Here is a 20944-nt window from a genome sequence, read left to right as displayed (position 1 = left end):
TAGGAGCCACCGACCAATTCTTTCTCAGAGTTTTGCTGTGACTAACTAAATTTAGTCGATAGTGTACTCAAACCTATGGGGTTGCAAAAAAAAACAGTCTGGGGCTCGAGCAACCTCAAGGGCATGGGCCTATGAACCAGAATGAGAATAATTTCCTCAAAAAGTATTTGTCATGCAGCAATCGGAAACCCCATCGACGCGTTTCACGGCACTGTAATGGCCACTTCCGCAGGTTAGGTAACACCATAAACAGGGCCAGATTTAGCCTGTCTGATATGGAATACAGTGGAACCTCGGTGTAACGGTCACCACCGTTTACGACCTTCCATCCCATCCAAGACAGCTTATCGACACTCCACAATCAGGCAAACGAACACGACCCATAAGAATTCCCCCCCAGACACGAGACACACAGCTCTGTGCTTCTGGTTTCAAATGTAATGATCCTTTAATGGTTTCTTCTCAGCTTTTTATGCAGTTACAATCATGTGACAGTATTCAAAGGGACAATGAGATCTCCACCCCCCTAATCACCCACCAAGGCTAATTACTAAACATTCCTTCATTAACAGCATAACAAACAAAACACCATTACACACTGAGTTCCCTAGGCAGAAGTTCCGTCTCCGCATACAGCTTGACACCTATTCACACCTCTGAGCATCAATAGGCTTTAGACAGTGTTATCACACAATTAAAGGCCTTTCAAGAGCCAGCCTTATTTAACATGTTAACAGTCTTCACAGAATGATGAGTCATAGAATATTCTTTGCAGGCATTAAGGAATATACTGTAGTTCACTGTCCACGCCAAAACAATCCAACATGTGTCCCCCATCTCCTGGCTCGATCTGTGCCCAAAAATCACTCCTGTTAACGCGGTTAACGAGCATTTCGCACAACAAGCACTGTATTTTTTTAAATCCTAAATCGGTCTGCGAGTGTTGTCTCGCAAAACGAGCAGGATTCAAGCCAAAGCGGTGTGCAGTACCGCGTTGGACCTGAGGTGCTGGGGGCGCAGGAGCCGAACGGTGTTGTTCGGAAATGATCGGAAATACGCCGTCCCCGAGCCTTTCTGAGGTTTGTAAAGGTCAGCCGAGCTGTCCTCGGGCCTTTCTGTGTGTTCCCAAGGCACCCCCCCCCACCTCTGCCCGCATGCGGTATTGCATGCCATTGAAGTCAATGCGGAACAAATTGTTGTAGTTTCCATTGACTTCAATGGGGAAACTCGCTTTTAAATGCAAGTTTTTTGGATTACGAGCATTCTCCTGGAATCAATAATGCTCGTAATCGAAGTTTCCACTGTACCAGTAAAAGAAAGTCAGGGAGGCATATCGCCAACACTGTAAATAAGTAACCAACCTGTCAGGAACCTGATCGAAGCCGAGTTGACGAGAGGGCTGCCCTTACACCACTTGTCCTTTTTCCCCTGGGGATGATGACCGGGTATAACAGGGCACAGAGTGGCATGGGTGCCTGTTGGAGATCTGGTTTGGAATATTTTGGTAGCAGATGAGGAGCTGAAGCAGACAAACTGGCGGATACAGGCAGAGGTCAGCAATAACCGGGCACCAAGAGTACAGAGTCAAGAACCAGGAGCAGAGTCGGAGCCAGGCCAAGGTCAGCGTCAAGCAAGCAGAAGAAGTACTAGAACAGCAGGCTGAAAGCAGGGTAAGATCACAAGCCAGAGTCAGCAACAGAGGTTCAGGAACAAGTAGGCGCAACAACCCGCTGTTCTGTCAATATCTCCAACCCATCAGAAACTCCAACCACGCAACTTTCGGTTTATTTAAAAACTTACTAATCTGAGATTTTGACGAATTGGTGGTTGGACACAACACCAACAACCGAATAGAGTCTGGTACAGGAAGACAGCTGTTTTGACAGCACAGCGGCCAACGAGGACAAAGTTGGAGGCGGACATTTTGTTGGCTAGTATCGGAGCAGAGTAAGAATCTCCACTCATAATATCCTCCACCGGACTCTATTTGGTTGGCAGTGTTGTGTCCAACCACCAATTCGTCAAAAACTCCAATTACTGCTGGTTTTAAATAAACCGGAAGTTAAGCGGTTGGAGTTTCTGACAGGTTGGAGAACTTGGCAGAACACCGGGTTGGAATACAGGTGAACACAGGATAAGGTCACAAGCAGAAGGAGCTGTCTACCACTCGGCAATAAACCTGAGTCCTGTAAGGCTTTAAATGGGCCACTGGGCGCCAAAGTCCATCAAACAAGCACAATCACACACATGAGCGCGCGTATGAGCATGTGTATGCGCATGTGCTCGTATAGATGGCACGCAGGGTCCTAATGCTGTGCAAAGTTCTATGGACTGTTTTGCTCACATATGCATTCCTTTGAACACGGGCAATTCTCTGAACACGAGCATTCCTTGTTGGGTTGTCTCTATGCTGGTCATGTAGTGGATGAAATATGTAGATATGTCACCTTATAGATTGATTGGGACAATCACAGATCCCGGGATGAGAAGTACCTCCACACAGGTAGGTCATGGTAAGCCGAACATGGTCTTCAAGCCTTTCTCCGTATGTCTCTGTTGGGTTGCTTCAATGCTGGTCATGTTGTGGATGAAATATGTAGATGTGTCACCTTATAGATTGATTGGGACAATCAGAGATCCCCAGATGAGAAGGTCCTCCACACAGGTAGGTCATGGTAAGCCGAACATGGTCTTCAAGCCTTTCTCCGTGTGTCTCTGTTGGGTTGCTTCAATGCTGGTCATGTTGTGGATGAAATATGTAGATGTGTCACCTTATAGATTGATTGGGGCCATCAGAGATCCCCAGATGAGAAGGTCCTCCACACAGGTAGGTCATGGTAAGGCGAACATGGTCTTCAAGCCTTTCTCCGTATGTCTCTGTTGGGTTGCTTCAATGCTGGTCATGTTGTGGATGAAATATGTAGATGTGTCACCTTATAGATTGATTGGGGCCATCACAGATCCCCAGATGTGAAGTTCTTCCACACAGGGGAGGTCAGTAGGAGCAGAACATGGACTGCTTGTCCACGTGAGACTCACAGGACTACAGTGATGGACCTTCTACATCACTGGATGAGATGATTGACAGTAGATTTACATCAAGTGATTTGTCAAAAACTGTGTCTTGTTTTATTGTTTACGTCATTTTTGTGGTTGAGTAGAGTACTTATTTTTAAAGAGGGCTTGCAGATTAAGATAAGCCCTCAGACCCCCACAACCACCGGCCAGGGTTGAGGGGAAGAGGCCCTTGTCCTTTTTAAAATGGGGACAAGATTATATGCCAGGGGGGTCCACCGTGCAAGGATCCCCCCCATGTTGAGGGCATGTGGTCTGGTGTGGGTAGGGATGGGCGCATGCTCGCTCCCCCCCCCCCCTCGATTTCCTGCCTGCTCACATAATTGCCTAGTATGTATTTTTGGAGGGATCCAGTGTTTATTTTCTTGACTTTTTAATGGGGTCCATTCTTAAAATCCATACCACACTCCAAGGGTCTGGTACAGATATAAGCGTTACCTCGTGCCCTTTTCTTTGTGTTTGGTCCCCCATTAAAATCATTCCAGAGTTGAAGGACTTGGTATGATATACAGAGGGAACCCTGTGCTTTTTTATGTATGTGGGAGTCCCCTATTAATCATACTTCCCAACTTTTGGACTTGGGAATGAGGGACACATTAGAGAGACGTCAACCGTGGCATACACATAGCGTGATGACCACTATTGTAGAGGGTCCCTCCAGAACACTTGCCCCAGGCTGGAGGCTACTTCCCCCCCAGACTAGGGGGCCTGCCCCCTATTTGCTGGGGACTGGCCCTAATCAATATTCCAATAGGCTCCTTATAGACTTCACCCTCTACTTGTGGAAGCTTTTCCAAGGTTCCAGAAAGCAGAGGGAGTCACCAGAGATGCTGCTTGCTGAGTCATCCAGCTTCCCTGAGTCACTCATTCCTGACCCAAATTCAACCCAGGCCTGGCTCTCTGCCAAGCCAAATTTTCTTACACTACAACTATATACACTAGAGCAGGGATATGCAATTAGCGGACCTCCAGATGTTGCAAAACTACAATTCCCATCATGCCTCTGCCTTTGGGTGTCATGCTTGTGGCTGTCAGAGTCTTGCTATGCCTCATGGGACTTGTAGTTCTGCAACAGCTGGAGGTCCGCTAATTGCATATCCCTGCACTAGAGGGTGCCACTGGTGGTTCACCCCATGCTAAGTGCAGGAGAAGTGCATGCACATGACAAGTTGTTTGTATTTTGGTGTGGGACGTAACTGACCTGTGTGCGTGTGAAGGCCTGTATGTTGCGGCCCTTTCCAACAAGGTGTGTACAACACATTTTTAAAGTGTCCCCATGGTTGCCTTCATTACATTTGTGACACATGAATGTATTGCAATGGTTGCCCCGTATTGGGAATATGCAGGAGAAAGCAACACCCGCCAGGCTCCATAAGTAAGGCCAAAACCCTAGAAACTTATTGCAGTGGTGGTCTGGATGGCACTCTCTGGCAGACAAAAATTTTCAGGATACGGGATTCCAACATTGGGTGTCTCGAGGTGCTGGACCTGTAAAGCACTCTTACTAAGTACCGCATTTTCCGGCGTATAAGACGACCTTCTGTACTTAAAAACTTGCCTCAAAACTCGGGGGTCGTCTTATACGCCGGTATCTGTCTCAGTAAGACTGCGGGCATCCATTATTCAAAAGCCGCGACGCCTCCTTGTGCTGTTCCGTAATAGGCGGAACACTCAGTTTTCCAGCAGAGCCTCTGTTCAGTGTTTCCGCCTATCATCCTCGGCCGAAAGGACATCCGTAATAGGCGGTGTGACAGACTCACCCGGGACATTCCCGGACCCTCTTATGTCGAAAATCATCCTATGTCCACTAGGGGCATAGGATGAATGAGAAATGATATCTTGGACTACCTGAGATAGGATTATTATGTAATTATTATCCACAATATATTCCAGGATATCTGTAAAGAACTATTTACTGTTTGTTGATTCTGAACTCAACGGGTTAATTGTAAGAGTGACTCATTCATAATGTTGGGACACATACTGTTAGATGCTAATGCCTTCCCCTCCAGCCATCTGTCTGTTCTCTGTGCTAATTGACCCTGCTATTGTGTGAAGATGTCCTGTGTTTACACTTATGATAACGTGTATTGTATAGCAGGTGAGCGAGGAGATGGGATGTCTACCCTGAAAGGTCATATCTATGAGCCGCCTAGTCTGGGTAAATGATTAGTCAATTAGCTCATGTTAATTTATGTTCTGGTTACCTCCTCTTTAAACTGTATATAAGGTTGTATTCTTGGTTTTATTAAAGACTCCGTGTTCAGCAGACAAACAAGTCTCGTCTCGTTGTGTGCTTGTGAGCAGCTGGAATATCTGATATCTATATCCAGACTGATAGGAAGCGGCATATGACGGAAGCACTCAAGCGGAGTGTGGGACGTTCCGCTACAGGCGGAATACCGAACACAGGCGCTGCTGGGAAACTATTGCCTCGTTTCCACTGAGCGGATCGGTTCGGTTCGGTAAGCTATTTTGGGTGTTTCCATTATGAAAGTGTGCCATAAAACTGTACCGGACCATTCTGGGTCCTGCTTCAGATGTGGGGCCATAGAAAATGGAACGGTTTGGTTAGGGCGGAGCTACAATACATTCCACTGATTGGTGGACGCGCTAGGCATTTTTTCTAAACCCTGTATGGTCCCTGACGGTCCGATTTGCAGTGGAAACGCTCACGAGAATAGACCCGTCCATTCTAACCTTTCCAAATTTACTGACCCGAAACGTTCAGTGGAAACGAGGCATGAGTGTTTCCGCCTATCACGGAACAGCACGAGGAGGAGGCACGGCTTTTGAAATAATGGATACCCGCAGTCTGACCGACTCGGCCTTACAGGGATAAGGTATGGGATTGTCGCGGCATGCAATGGCACAGTGAGATTCCTGTCAGCGGTTGTTCCGGCTACCCCTCAGCTTCCAGACAGACTAGTAGGAAGGGGGTCGTCTTATACGGCGAGTATATCCCAAAACCAACATTTTAGCTGGAAAATTAGGGGGTCGTCTTATACGCCGGCAAATACGGTTCACAAGTTGTCTGGAGAGTGCCCCAAGCAAAAGGTCACAGGCTGGCCCGGCATCTTCATCATAATGGGGTCTAGATATGGCCTCCAAGGCTATCCCAAGTACCAACCAAACCTGGAAAAACTGCAGGCTCCCGACGCCGGCATTGGGAGCTGAAATCCAAACTTTCGGCAGCTGGTACTACAACTGAGTCTTGTTGGTAAACGAGTCAAACCACAAAAAAACAGGCAGTACGTGAAGGTGTATGGATGTGTGTGACATCGATGTTCGAAAGCGCAGTCTAATTCCCTTACGTATTCAGTATCATATTCATAGAAGGGTGTCATGAGCACTTGCACACAATCAACCAGCCAGGTGATGAGGTAATAGTCCACTTTACCACGTGACCTCTGGAAGGTTTTACCCCCTTCATGACTAGACCATTCTGTGCTACTTTACTGTGACCTAGGAAATGTGTGTGTGTGCCGGTGGTAAAGGGATAAGTAGTCATTGCTTCTCAGGGCTGGTGCAAGGATTTGTTCACACCCTAGGCGAGCCCTTATTTTGCTGCCCCCCTGCCCAGTCACGTAACTTCATCAGGGGCAGTTGAAGATGAAGTTACGTGACTGTAACGAACACGTGTGGGAACGCAGGGCACCGGAAGTGACATTGGACGAGTTTGCAACTCGTTTTTTAAATGCCTGTCCGATACTTCACATCGTGAGTAAGGTTGTCCCGATACCACTTTTTTAGGACTGAGTACAAGTACCGATACTTTTTTTTATGTACTCGCCGATACCGAATACCGATACTTTTTTTTAAATGTGTCCCCAAATGCAGCCATGTCCCCCCACAAATGCAGCCATGTCCCCCCCATATGCAGCCATGTCCCCCCATATCCAGCCATCCCCCCCATATCCAGCCATGTCTCCCCCCATATCCAGCCATGTCCCCCCCATGCAGACATGTCTCCCCCCATGCAGCCATGTCTCCCCCCATATCCAGCCATGTCCCCCTTACCTGCATCCCCGCTGCCGCCGACTGGTTAATACGCGCGGGGAACATTACACAGCTTTCATTTGAATAGCTGTAATGATTCGCGCCGCGCTGCGTATAGACACTCCCCCCTCGCTCGGGATTGGACAGTTCACCCGAGCAAGGGGGAGTGTCTATACGCGGCGCGAATCATTACAGCTATTCAAATGAAAGCTGTAATGTTCCCCGGCCGTATTACCCAGTCGGCGGTAGCGGGGATGCGGCGTAACGGCTGCGGGATGCGGCGTAACGGCGACGGGGGGGTGCAAGTATTCTATTTTGGTATCGGGGGTATTTGCGGGAGTACAAGTACTCCCGCAAATACTCGGAATCGGTCCCGATACTAGTATCGGGACAACCCTAATCGTGAGTACCTGTTTTTATTATTGCTGCCGATTCCAATAAATGTTTTAAATACTACACTATGGAGCGTCCCTCTTTACATCCCCCCCATGCCCCAATGTGAGGCGATCTGATACAGATACACCAGGGACACTTAAAGGGGACTTTTTATGAGTTTATTAACACATCTATTTTGTGGTACACTTTTCACAGTATTTGGACACTTTATCAGTCCATTGTTTATACTGTCGCAGTTGATTTTTTATAGTTTATTGTTGCTATTTTGACCATTCATGTATTGCCTTTCAAGTGTACCTGTCACGTGAGCACATTCGCACTTTATCACCTATTTATGCACAGCGCAGCACTACTTCTACATTTATTTATTACATAAATGAAACAAAGAAAAACAAAATAGAAAAAAATTAAACCCACAATATTTTCCACATTCTATTATAAAACCTATCCAATAAAATACAATTTCCCCACAAATTTGGATGCAGAATGTATTTCGCTACATACAAGTGCTGGCAGTGATCGGGGGCTGACTCTGCTAACGCTGTGTTTATGGGGACGCTATACTATTGGGAAGGCTATACTATTGAAGACGCTATACTATTGAAGACGCTATACTATTGAAGACGCTATACTATTGGGGACGCTATACTATTGGGAAGGCTATACTATTGAGGACGCTATACTATTGAGGACGCTATACTATTGGGAACGCTATACTATTGGGGATGCTATACTATTGGGGACGTTATACTATTGGGAAGGCTATACTATTGGGGGACACTATACTATTGGGGACGCTATACTATTGGGGGACACGATACTACTGGGGACACGATACTATTGGGGGACACGATACTACTGGGGGACACTAGTATAGTTCTGATTGTGACCAAGATACAGATCCACACGGACACTACACTTCTAATGGTGGTGATCAGCGTCACACTCACCAGCCATTTTATTAGGTACACCTGTTCAATCGCTCGGTAACACAAATTGCTGATCAGCCAATCACATGGCAGCAACTCAAGACAACTTGAAGTTCAAACCGAACATCGGGATGGGGAAGAAAGGGGATTGAAGTGACTTTGAACGTGGCATGGTTGTCGGTTTGGAGTATTTCTGGGATTTTCACACGCAACACATCTCTCGGGTTTACAGAGAATGGTGGGGAAAAGAGAAAATGTCCAGTGAGCGGCAGTTGTGTGGAGGAAAATGCCTTGTTGAGGTCAGAGGAGAATGGGCTGACTGGTTCCAGATGATAGAAAGGAAACAGTAACTTAAATAACCACTCGTTACCCCCAAGGTGTGAAGAATAGCATCTCTGAACGCACAACACACGCAGCCTTGAAGCAGATGGGCTACAGCAGCAGAAGACCACATAGGGTGCCACTCCTGTCAGCTAAGGTATACAGCCAAAATGATTGGTTGTTACCTGTTGACAAACTTAGCGCAGGTCAGCAGGGGGCGCGCACGAACGCCTCTAAACCAGGAAGCACACTCTAACGTACAGGAACGTGGCGGTGCCGCCCGCTAGCAGATCAGAGGAGCGCTCAGCCACGTGTTTTCTGAGGTGTAAATCAAGGTGTGCTTCTTCCCAGTGTGAGTTCTCTGATGTGACCCATATAGAAGACATTTCCCGCACTCAGGACATCTCAAGGGTTGTGTGGGTTTTTCTCTGATGTTTGGTAAGACAAGACTTCCACGAAAAACATTTCCCGCACTCGAGGCAGGAATACGGCTTCTCCCCCGTGTGAGATCTTTGATGTTTGATAACGTATGCTTTCCGTGTAAAGCATTTCCCGCACTCAGGACAGGCATATGGCCTCTCGCCTGTGTGAGTTGGTTGATGTTTAAGAAGTGCCGATTTCCGCGAAAAAAGTTTCCCGCACTCAGGACAGGAAAACCTCTTTTCCTGCGTATGGCATATCTGATGTTCAGTAAGACTGGACTTCCATGAAAAACATTTCCCGCACTCAGGACAGGAATACGACTTCTCGCCCGTGTGCAACCTCTGATGTCTGGCGAGACTATTCTTATCGGAGAAACATTTCCCGCACTCAGGGCAGGAATACGGCCTTTCCCCCGTGTGAGATCTCTGATGTACAACAAGTTCTGATTTAAGAAGAAAACCTTTCCCGCACTCAGGGCAGGCATACGGCTTGTCTCCTGTGTGCAATCTCAGATGTCTGGAAAGACCGAACCTCTGTAAAAAACATTTCCCGCACTCAGGACAGGAATACTGCTTCTCACCCGTGTGCGATCTTTGATGTGTAGCAAGGTCAGATTTCTGTGTATAACATTTTCCGCACTCGGGGCAGGAATACGGCTTCTCACCCGTGTGACATATCAGATGTCGGGAAAGACTGGTCCTTTCTGGAAAACATTTCCCGCACTCAGGACAGACATACAGCTTGTCCCCCGTGTGCAACCTCTGATGTCTTGAAAGGCAGAACTTTTTGGAAAAACTTTTTCCGCATTCATTACAGGAATACGGCTTCTCTCTTGTGTGAGATCTTTGATGTAGATCCAGTTTTGATTTACGAAGAAAACATTTCCCACACTCAGGGCAGAAATGAAGCTTCTCCCCCGTGTGAGATCTCCGATGAACAGAAAGACTGAATTCAGAGCTAAAACTCTCCGCACATTCAGGACAGGAGAATGTCTCCTCCCCCTGAATCCCGGCCCCACCCCTCACACTACGAGGTTGCTTGGAGTCGGAGGGATTCCATGGTCTATCCACACTGTGAAGTCCTCCGTCCATAGTGGAGCTCATTGGCTTTTCTCCTCCACAATCTCCTGTGATGTCCTCATCTTCCATTTTACAACCTGGAGATAAAGTGAGACGATCCTTTGAGGGTTTCTCCATGGCGTGTCCTGGAAAAATAGAAAAACATCATCAATAGATATGAGAGGGTTAGTTCACTTCCATCAAGATTCCATCTGGATCAGGTAGATATGAGTGAGGAGATGTTCTCTGCGGAGGTCCCAACCAGCTGGGACTCTTCCCCCCATCAAAGAACCTTTGGTCCTCCTCCCAGATCACTTCTACATTTACCCAGCCTTGTGAGAAGAGCAGAAACCAATGGGGGCTGGGAGGTCCATGTTCTTTACACAGAGCCTAGGCACTGGGTCATGTGATCTCTGATATACAAGAGGGTCAAAGGCTCAATCTGTGTTATCATATCTGTGCTACTGTAACTAGGAGCAGGGATTTTTTTCAGCGGGAACGCCGTTCCGGCACCTCTAGGACTGAATATATGTAATGGCAATGGGGTATTCTGGCAGAAATCTATTTTTGTGTGGGGGTCCATTGTTGCTGGTTGGGCAATTGTTGAGGGAGAGGTCCATTGTTTCTGTCTGCTGGAGGGTCTATTGATGCTGGCTGCTGGGAAATCTGTTGTTGTTGCTGGGGGGGGAGTGGGGTCTATTGTTGCAGGGATGGATCTATGGTTGCTCGGGTGGGTATTTTGAAACAGGTGGTCTTTTTTTAGCAGGGGGATGGGTATAGTGTTGCATTGGGGCTCTATTGTTGCAGTGGGATCTATCGTTACTGTGGTGGGTCTAGAGTTACTGGGGTGGTATCTAGTATTGCTGGGGTGGGTCTATAGTTGCTGGGAGTGTCTATTATTGCTTGAGGAATTTATTGTTGCTGGGGGATCTATTGCTGCCGGGGTGGGTAAAATGATGCTGGGGTGGGACTAATGTGAGTGAGTGAGAAACTTATATAGCGCAAACAAATGCGAACTTAATCGCCTCAAGGCGCTGGCATCCAGAGTTGTACAGGTCTTTCAGAAGAGGTGGGTCTTCAGTTTTTTCCTAAAAAATGTTGCTGGGAGTGTCTATTATTGCAGGGGGATCTATTGTTGCTGTGGGAATTTATATTTCTGGGGGGGGGTGAACTATGATTCCTGAGGTGGGGTCTATTTTCACTGGCTGCAGAGGATTTATTTTATTGCTTTACTTGTTATCATCAACTAATACCATACAAAAAGCACCACAAAATAAAATTTGGTTTTGTATTGTCTAAAAGGGCCGGTACTGGGGGGTGGAACCAAGGGACGGTGCTCAGGGGTGGGTAGGGGGCGGAGGCAAGTAGTGATGTAGAAGGGGGGAGTTCCTGCACCTATTCTCTGAGAAAAAAAGTCCTGACTAGGAGTGACACACAACCTAATACTGCCATGTGAACCCCAGGACGGGTATCAGTACAGGGAGGGGACCATCATCAACCTATTATTGGCTGATATCACTCAGCTCCCGCCCTACTCTGGACCAATCAGTGAGCAGTAACAGAGCGGAGATAAGAGAAGAATATATTATGGGTCACCTGTGCTGATCTCTGTAGGAGTGTCCTCCTCTATGAATGTCCTTGTCATTCCAGCTTCCTCCGTATATTGCTGATCATCCCTCACATACGTCTCTTCTTCTTCACCCTCAACTTTTATGATCATCAGATCTTCACCCTAAACCAACAGAATGGCAGAAAGTAACATCTGTAACATAGAAGTATTTATGATGTGAGATCACATAGAAAATATCATCTTGTAGAGTCCACACATCATCTCCACATGTCAGAGTGTTCAATCACTTTATGTTCCCGACCCTCAACTCCACCTACCTGATGATGGTGGAGGATGGTGTGACCTTCCTGTGTGGAATCCCGGGAATACAGAGGACGGGGACTTCTCTCTGGTGGGTTTCTGGTATTAGGTGGCTCCATCATATCCTTGTGTCCTTCAGAAAAATCCTCCATCACTCCATACTCCTCACCCTCCTCTTTATATTCTTCTTTTACAACAATATTACTATCTCCGTGTTTTCCACTCTGAATATAAAATAAGGTATTCATTGAAACAAACATGCTTTTATAGAATTCATAACTACCAATGATTGTTCCTCATCTACCTGATGATGGTGAGGGATTGTGTGACCTTCCTGTGTGGAATCCCGGGAATACAGAGGACGGGGACATCTCTCTGGTGGGTTCCCATTACTGGATCCATCTGTAGGAAACACACACACTGACTGAATACATTGTTTCTATGTGTTTATCAGATGATGGGGGATCTAGGTGGAGCCTCCGTACTTTCCCTATTTACAAGTCTCCTATTACCTTGGGATGTGAAGGTTTGGCATTTCTCTATCTTTACATCCTTCAGGAAGTCCTTATTGTCTTCTAAATACCCCCAAACCTGTATCAAGAAATAGACAGTGACATCCTGACACCTTATAGGAACCTGACACACACAATGATACAGTCACCATCCAGACACACCCCTTGTCTGTTACTGGATAATGTCACAGAATTCCCAGAATTCTCCTCACCTCTCCTGTCAGCAGCTCCATCATCTTCTTGGTGACTTCTAGAATCTTCTCCATGTTGTGTCTCTCAGGTTTTAGGGAGTCACATGGAGGCACTGTGATGGTCATATGATCACCTGACTTCACAAGAGGAAATCTCTGTATTGGAGAACCAATAGGAATATCATGTTAGACTCCCAGAATCCTCCTCACCTCTCCGGTCAGGTCTGTGTATTATTAATAGAGATAAGAGTGATGTCATGTGACCTCCCAGAATCCTCCTCACCTCTCCGGTCAGGTCTGTGTATTATTAATAGAGATAAGAGTGGTGTCATGTGACCTCCCAGAATCCTCCTCACCTCTCCGGTCAGGTCTGTGTTTTATTAATAGAGATAAGAGTGATGTCATGTGACCTCCCAGAATCCTCCTCACCTCTCCGGTCAGGTCTGTATTTTATTAATAGAGATAAGAGTGATGTCATGTGACCTCCCAGAATCCTCCTCACCTCTCCGGTCAGGTCTGTGTTTTATTAATAGAGATAAGAGTGATGTCATGTGACCTCCCAGAATCCTCCTCACCTCTCTGGTCAGGTCTGCGTTTTATTAATAGAGATAAGAGTGATGTCATGTGACCTCTCAGAATCCTCCTCACCTCTCCGGTCAGGTTTGTGTTTTATTAATAGAGATAAGAGTGATGTCATGTGACCTCCCAGAATCCTCCTCACCTCTCCGGTCAGGTCTGTGTTTTATTAAAGCGGGAGTTCACCCATTTAAAAAAAAAAAAAAAAATCTCCCCTTAGCTTCCTGCTCGTTCGGTCTAGGGGAATCGGCTATTTATTTTAAAATATGTGCAGTACTTACCCGTTTTCGAGCTGCATCTTCTTCCGTCGCTTCCGGGTATGGTCTTCGGGAGCGGGCGTTCCTTCTTGATTGACAGTCTTCCGAGAGGCTTCCGACGGTCGCATCCATCGCGTCACTCGTAGCCGAAAGAAGCCGAACGTCGGTGCGGCTCTATACTGCGCCTGCGCACCGACGTTCGGCTTCTTTCGGAAAATCGTGACGCGATGGATGCGACCGTCGGAAGCCTCTCGGAAACCTGTCAATCAAGAAGGAACGCCCATTCCCGAAGCCCATACCCGGAAGCGACGGAGAGGATGCATCTCGTAAACGGGTAAGTACTGCACATATTTTAAAATAAATAGCCGATTCCCCTAGTAATAACGAGCAGGAATCTAAGGGGGAAAAGTGCCCTCTAAGGGTGAACCCCCGCTTTAATAGAGATAAGAGTGATGTCATGTGACCTCCCAGAATCCTCCTCACCTCTCCGGTCAGGTTTGTGTTTTATTAATAGAGATAAGAGTGATGTCATGTGACCTCCCAGAATCCTCCTCACCTCTCCGGTCAGCAGGTAGATGATCTCCAGGGTGAAGGTTAGTATCTTCTCAGTCATGTGATCCTGGTCCATTTCCATCCTCATTGGTGTGGTTATGTGATCTACGTGGGGTTCTCTGTAGATGGATAGGGGAGAATTATCTGGACTGTATTGGTTGTACAAGATTAGGATGGGGAAATAAGGGGTTAATAGTTAGGCTGCACCGCAAAAAAAAAAAAAAAAAATGTCCTTGGTGATTTTTCTAAAGCACATCAGGGCAGTCATACACCTCAATTGGAAAACAACTACTACACCATCTCTCGTGGAATGGACAACTGAACTTGCGTCCATTAGGGACCTGGAACATCTGCTGTCACAGGAAAAGGACAGGGAAGAAAACAAAAAAACTTAAACCTCCTGGTCTGTTTTGTTATTTATCTGCATTGGTTAAGGGAAGATGTTCCTCCAACGCCCAACTAGCCATAATGAAGTGACCACTCCCCCCCCCACCCTTCGTTCCACAGTTGTCTTCTCCATCTTTCTTACCTTCCTTCTGAAATGGTTTCTATTTAGTTATCTCTTTTTCCACCATTGGACCCTAGCCTTACCCTGGAGCCTAGCCTTACACTGGACCCTAGCCTTACCCTGGAGCCTAGCCTTACACTGGAGCCTAGCCTTACACTGGAGCCTAGCCTTACACTGGAGCCTAGCCTTACACTGGAGCCCAGCCTAACACTGGAGCCCAGCCTAACACTGGAGCCCAGCCTTACATGTTCAATTAATAGACATGCGCATACCAGAAAGTTCAGTTTTATTTCGGATGCATTTGTTCGTTGAATTTCGTTTCATCATATCCGTTATGCTGAACCAATCCGTTTTCGTAATTTGGTTTGCGTATCTTTAGCATTCGTTTCGTGTATTCGTTGGTCCGGTGGATTCGAAAAAAAAAATGATTTTTTTTCTGAAAGGTTGCTATATATATTGGGTCAGATTCAGAAAGATCAGCAGATCTTTCTGCTGGCGTAACGTATCTCCGATACGTTACGCCGCTGTAACTTTGGGCGCAAGTTCTGTATTCAGAAAGAACTTGCGCCCTTAGTTACGGCGGCGTAACGTATGTGTTGCGGCGTAAGGCCGCCTAATTCAAATGGGCATGTTGTGGGCGTGTTTTATTTCAATTTGAGTTGACCCCGTGTTTTTTTAAGTTTTTTTTAACTGCGCATGCGCCGTCCGTAAAATATCCCAGTGTGCATTGCTCTAAAGTACGCCTCAAGGACGTATTGGATTCGACGTGTACGTAAATGACGTACAGCCCTATTCGCGAACGACTTACGCAAACGACGTAAAATTTCAAAACTCGGCGCGGGAACGACGGCCATACTTAACATTAGTTATACGCCGAAAAAAGCCTAACGTAAACGACGTAAAAAAATGCGCCGGCCGAACGTACGTTTCTGAACCGCCATATCTACCCAATTAGCATATTCCTCACGTAAACATACGGAACAAACGACGTAAAATTTCAAAACTCGGCGTGGGAACGACGGCCATACTTAACATTAGTTATACGCCGAAAAAAGCCTAACGTAAACGACGTAAAAAAGTGCGCCGTCCGAACGTACGTTTCTGAATCGCTGTATCTACCTAATTAGCATATTCCTCGTGTAAACGTACGGAAGCGCCACCTAGCGGCCAGCCTGAAAATGCAGCCTAAGATACGACGATGTAAGACACTTACACCTGTCGGATCTTAGGGATATCTATGCGTAACTGATTCTCTGAATCAGGCGCAAAGATACGACCTCCCGCACTCAGAGATACAACGGCGTATCAGGAGATACGCCGTCGTATCTTGTTTCTGAATCTGGCCCATTGTCGATATTATATCGAAACGGGCGTATTCAAATCAGATGGACTCAATATTTTTGAATGCTAGTTCAACCCACCAAGAATAATGGCATGAGCTGATTGGACAATACCGACTGGCTTCATGTGCATCCGAATTAACGAATAGAATGAAATTCAGATCCATTTGTTATCTGAATTATCGGACAGATTCAAAAAAATTAATTTTATTTTCTCATGGGCCCGAACTATTACGTGACGTCATCCGAATGAAACAAATGCATTTAATTTCATTATTCATGTTTTCGGATTGGTTGACATTCGTTACTATGTCCATGCGGAGATTCGTAAACATTGGAATCTTTGAAAATGAAATTTTCGTCTGAAAAACGTATTCTGTCCTCCTATAAGTAGACAAACCGGTCAGTTGAACGCTATTACCTTTCATTGTCTTTCCCAAAAAAAGTAACATCCAATCTGGCTAGGCCATTACCTTCCCAGTTACCTTCTAGTAGGAATGGGCTCGGGCGTGTTCGAACCCGCCAGGAAGTCAGCACTGCACACCACCAATTTGTATGTGCAGCTGCCGGTTTGCGAAATGCCTCACTGCCTATGATTGGTGGTGTGCAGTGATGGCTTCCTGGCGGGTTTGATGCGAACACGCTCGAGCCCATCACTACCTAATAGATGACCCGAGATAGTAGTGCTCAACCGCTGGTGTCTTTTGTCTCCAAGTATCTATGTAAAACATTTTTGATGTATACAATCTATCATTATTGGAAGTCCCGAACCTTACTACTTTATCTATACATTGTACCTGGAACTCCCGTTTATGAACTAAAATAATATCTTACCTTCTCTACTGCAAGTTCGAACAATGTCTCCTCTCTATTTCCTCCTGACTCACCTCTCACCCGGAGCTTCCTAATTATACCCGACATCACTTCCTATTTGTTCCTGACATCACTTCCTGTCTTCCATAGAGACTTCTGGGTAGAAGTGAGATCACCACCTTGTGAAGCCCTGAGGAACTGCAGCTGCATAGTGTGAACAAAGCCTTGTCCTTGTTGCCAGGTGTCTCGGAAGCTACAGGACAGTTTTGGGATTTAGTCTACTGTCCCATCATGTCATCAACTCATCATCCAGCAGGTTTCAGGACTCTGTGAAGAGTGGCAGTGAGGTTAAGACTGCTGGAACACTCTCTGGGTTCAATCACCAAGCACTGCAATTATACCCGACTGTTGATCTCCATTGTGACGGTGAAAATAGAACTCCAACACTGTCTGGAAGGAACATGTGATCACTTGAGTATCACCACTGAACCCCACTGCTGGGGTAGAGATAGACGTTCTCACTTATGTAGCCCCCTGTTCCTAAAAATGGGGCTATAGTGTAAATTTAATTTTTGGCTGAGCTGTAAACAGCTCAGATTTGATTGTGTAGCGCCTGGTTATTTTTAAGAACCGGTGCTAATTTAAATTTAGAAGGGGTCAGAGAGTTAGTTGGCTCTGACCCGGCTGATTTGTTCAAATTTGGGTCTCTGTCTCAGCTTGGCTGTGGTATGGGCTCATTCTGTCACTTCTGGGGTGCTGATCTCACCCCAGGACGATAGGTGGCAGCAGTGGAGTCGAGGTTTGGGTGCTTTTCCCCAGCAGCCAATCAGGAGGGGTTTTAATCACTGTGCATGCTGGGGGAGGGTATTTATGAGGCAGACGCCATTGGTCTGGTTCCTTCTTCCAGTGTGGCACCCACCTTCAGGGTGACCATACCATGCCGCCCCGGGGGGAAATGGCCTTCCAGGCCGGGGTGCACGTGCCATGCGGTCTTCCTGGTTCCGGTGTGTTGTCATATTCTGCTCCCTATCGCAGAATGCTGCGGAAGTCACGTGGCGGCCAACTGCGCAATGCGCTCCAATGGCAAATGCCATGCGTTCCAGGGGATTTACGACACTACACTCCAGTGAACCCATCACAATTTGTCACGGAAGTGACGTATTACCATACACGGAGCGGGGGGAGAGAGAGAGAGACACATTCAGAGCGAGAAAGAAATAGAGATATAGAGATACATTCAGAGCGAGAGAGGGATACAGATATAGAGATAGTGAGAGAGAACCGGGGCTCAGGGAGGGGATTACCTCCCCTTTGTGCATTACTTCCCTTATATAAAATATATGTACACCATCTCTCTCTTGCTCTGAATGTATCTCAGTATCTCTATATCTCCATTTCTCTCTCGCTCTGAATGTGTCTCTCTATCTCCCCCCCCCCCCCCCGCTCCGTCTATGGTAATACGTCACTTCCGTGACAAATTGTGATGGTTCACTGGAGTGTAGTGTCGTAAATCCCCTGGAACGCATGGCATTTGCCGTTGGAGCGCATGCGCAGTTGTCCGCCACGTGACTTCCGCAGCATTCTACGATAGGCAGCAGAATGTGACAATACACCGGGACCACGTTGGTCCAGAACCTTTTGAGCTGTGGCGGGGCCCCAGTAATTGACTGGGTCCCTACTCCTAAGAAGATCCCAAGAGTTGTTCCTTTCAGGCCTAGTACACACGAGAGGATTTCCGCGGATTTTGATCCGATGGAGTGTACTCACCATCGGATCGAAATCCGCACCGAAATCCCATCGCGGGGGCCTGTGCAGGTACACTAAACCCACCCAGGCTGGAGTGGCGAAATAAACATTACACGTGGAAGCAGGACTGTTTCCCTAATGCTACACCTGAATCTGCTATTTCTCCTTCTGCTGAATCTTTACTCTTCACCACAATTTTTATTGTTTTTACCCGGCTGGGTAATAAAAAGCACAGAAAAAGACACCTGTCGTGGACATTCCGTTACTACTACTTTCACCATACACCCCTAGATGGCGGAAGAGCCACGAGGTAACATGCCACCCAAAACAAACCAGCAGCTTCTTCGGGGGTAGTGCTACAATTGTATATTTAGTTTTGTTCTAAACTTGACTGAGTTGTGCATTTCTAACTGTTGCCAGTAGGTGTCACTGGTACCACAGGACAGTGTGAGAATTACAACTAGGTTGAGCTGTAATGAATATTATTTTTCAAGAAACAGCCCAGTAGGAGGTTCCTGGCCGCTATGCATTCTGGGAAGAGGTATTTATTGGGCAGTGCCATGTGCTCTTAGTCTGTTCGTTACTTCGAGGCCCTCATGGCCTGTGAATGTTCTGCTGCAAATTCTGCAAGTAGGCCCAGAAGCCTGTCTGGGGCCTCCTGATCCTGAGGTGGCCCTTAGGCTGTCTTGCCCGTGTGGAGGAAGCCGAGCCAAGCGGAGGACCCTTGCTGGAGAGAGCCAGGATGAAGGTTGGTCTCTCATGAGAGCCTGGTGACTTGTTTGGAGGACGCAACTATATCCAAACTACTCTTATGCCGCATACACACGATCGGACATTCCGACAACAAAACAGTGGATTTTTTTCGGACGGATGTTCGCTCAAACTTGTCTTGCATACACGCGGTCACACAAATGTTGTCGGAAATTGCGAACGCGGTGCATACAACACTACGACGAGCCGAGAAAAATTAAGTTCAATGATTCCGAGCATGCGTCAAATTGATTCTGAGCATGCGTCAATTTTTTGTGCTTTGAATTGTGTACACACTTTTGGAATTTCCGACAACAACTTTTGTTGTCGGAAAATTTGAGAACCAGCTCTCAAATTTTTGTTGTCGGAAATTTCGACAGAAAATGTCCGATGGAGCCTACACACGGTTGGATTTTCTCACATCGAACATTTGTTGTCAGAAATTCCGACCATGTGTACGCGGCATTACAGTGTTGCCGGATGGCTTAAAGGTTCTACCGGTTGCTAGGTCTGTGTGAGAGGCCTATCCAGGTATCCAAGATCTTCTAAAAGAAAGCTGTTTTGCCTTTGGGTTCAAAGAGTCTGTAAGTGATCTGCAATTGGTATCTGAAACCTCCCCTAACCCTCTCTCCTACTACTTCTTTAACCACTTAAGGACCCCTTCACGCCGATATACGTCGGCAGAATGGCACGGCTGGGCACAATCACGTACATGTACGTCGCCTTTAAGAGCCCAGCCGTGGGTCACGAGTGCGCCGCCGCCGGCGTGCTAGTGACCTGGTCCTGTGCTCTGCGACCGCGCCCGTGGACCCAATCGCCGCTGGTGTCCCGCGATCGGGTCACAGAGCTGAAGAATGGGGAGAGGTAAGTGTAAACAAACCTTTCCCCGTTCTTCCCAGTGTGACTGCTACTGATCGTCTGTTCAATGTCATAGAGAATGACGATCAGTGACGTCACACGCCAAGCCACGCCCTCACACAGTAGTAATCATTCCCTTGGAAACACTTAACCCCTTCAGCGCCCCCTAAAGGTTATCCCCTTTACTGCCAGTGTCATTTTCACAGTAATCGGTGCATTTTTATAGCACTGGTCGCTGTAAAAATTACGATGGCCCCAAAATAGTGTCAGAAGTGTCCACCTAAATGTCGCAGTCACGATACAAAACGCTGTCTCTGGAGGTACCTCTTTGCTCCCAGTATACCCAGGGGAGGAGCTACACTTACTTAACCAGGAACTTGCTGGATCTCACTCTGCAATGTTGGCTTTTCACTCAGTTTACCGGCTCTCTGGTTTTCATCTTAAAACTTCTTGCCATAATGTTTGTAAAAAGAAAGGTTGTGTGATGTCCATGCATCCCTCACGTAAGTCATGCACACCTCCCTGTCTGTCACTCCTGTAAAGGAGGAGGAGGAGTGCTGTGCACATTAGCTTCACCATAAACCTTTCTGAAGCGATGTGCGGGATGAACAATTTTGTTTAGTTTCGGATTCATCCTTTAAGTCAATTGTTTTGTTTTGCCATATTCGTTATGTTAGAATGATTTGTTTTCGGAATTAGTGTCGTATAGTCAGATTCGTTTCGCATATCCGTTGTTCCGAAAACGATTTGTGTTTTTGGAAGTCATTTCA

General features: G+C 46.7%; 2 protein-coding genes and 2 long non-coding RNA genes across 4 annotated transcripts in view; 1 reads left to right on the top strand and 3 right to left on the bottom strand.

Moving 5' to 3' along the window:
- LOC120909614 (zinc finger protein OZF-like) overlaps window positions 1–20944 on the top strand; it is a 713034-nt gene that overhangs the window by 72567 nt on the left and 619523 nt on the right. The gene's annotated exons all lie outside the window — the stretch shown is intronic.
- Window positions 8691–10502, bottom strand: LOC120909625 (oocyte zinc finger protein XlCOF6.1-like). Its single transcript, XM_040321380.1, has one exon. It carries the CDS (start codon window positions 10337–10339, stop codon window positions 9116–9118), a length of 1224 nt encoding a protein of 407 aa, XP_040177314.1. The 5' UTR covers window positions 10340–10502; the 3' UTR covers window positions 8691–9115.
- LOC120909668 lies at window positions 12436–12836 on the bottom strand. The gene is made up of 3 exons (XR_005741328.1): window positions 12796–12836; window positions 12584–12662; window positions 12436–12473 (listed from the first exon to the last, which is right to left on the bottom strand). It is a non-coding gene; the product is annotated as an uncharacterized LOC120909668 (long non-coding RNA).
- Window positions 12910–16924, bottom strand: LOC120909673. The gene is made up of 3 exons (XR_005741333.1): window positions 16842–16924; window positions 14164–14278; window positions 12910–12930 (listed from the first exon to the last, which is right to left on the bottom strand). It is a non-coding gene; the product is annotated as an uncharacterized LOC120909673 (long non-coding RNA).

This window comes from Rana temporaria, chromosome 8 (genome assembly GCF_905171775.1).
Source record: "Rana temporaria chromosome 8, aRanTem1.1, whole genome shotgun sequence".
Lineage (NCBI taxonomy): Eukaryota > Metazoa > Chordata > Amphibia > Anura > Ranidae > Rana > Rana temporaria.
Note: the sequence above shows the minus strand (reverse complement) of the source record. Positions and strands in the feature narration are given on the sequence as shown.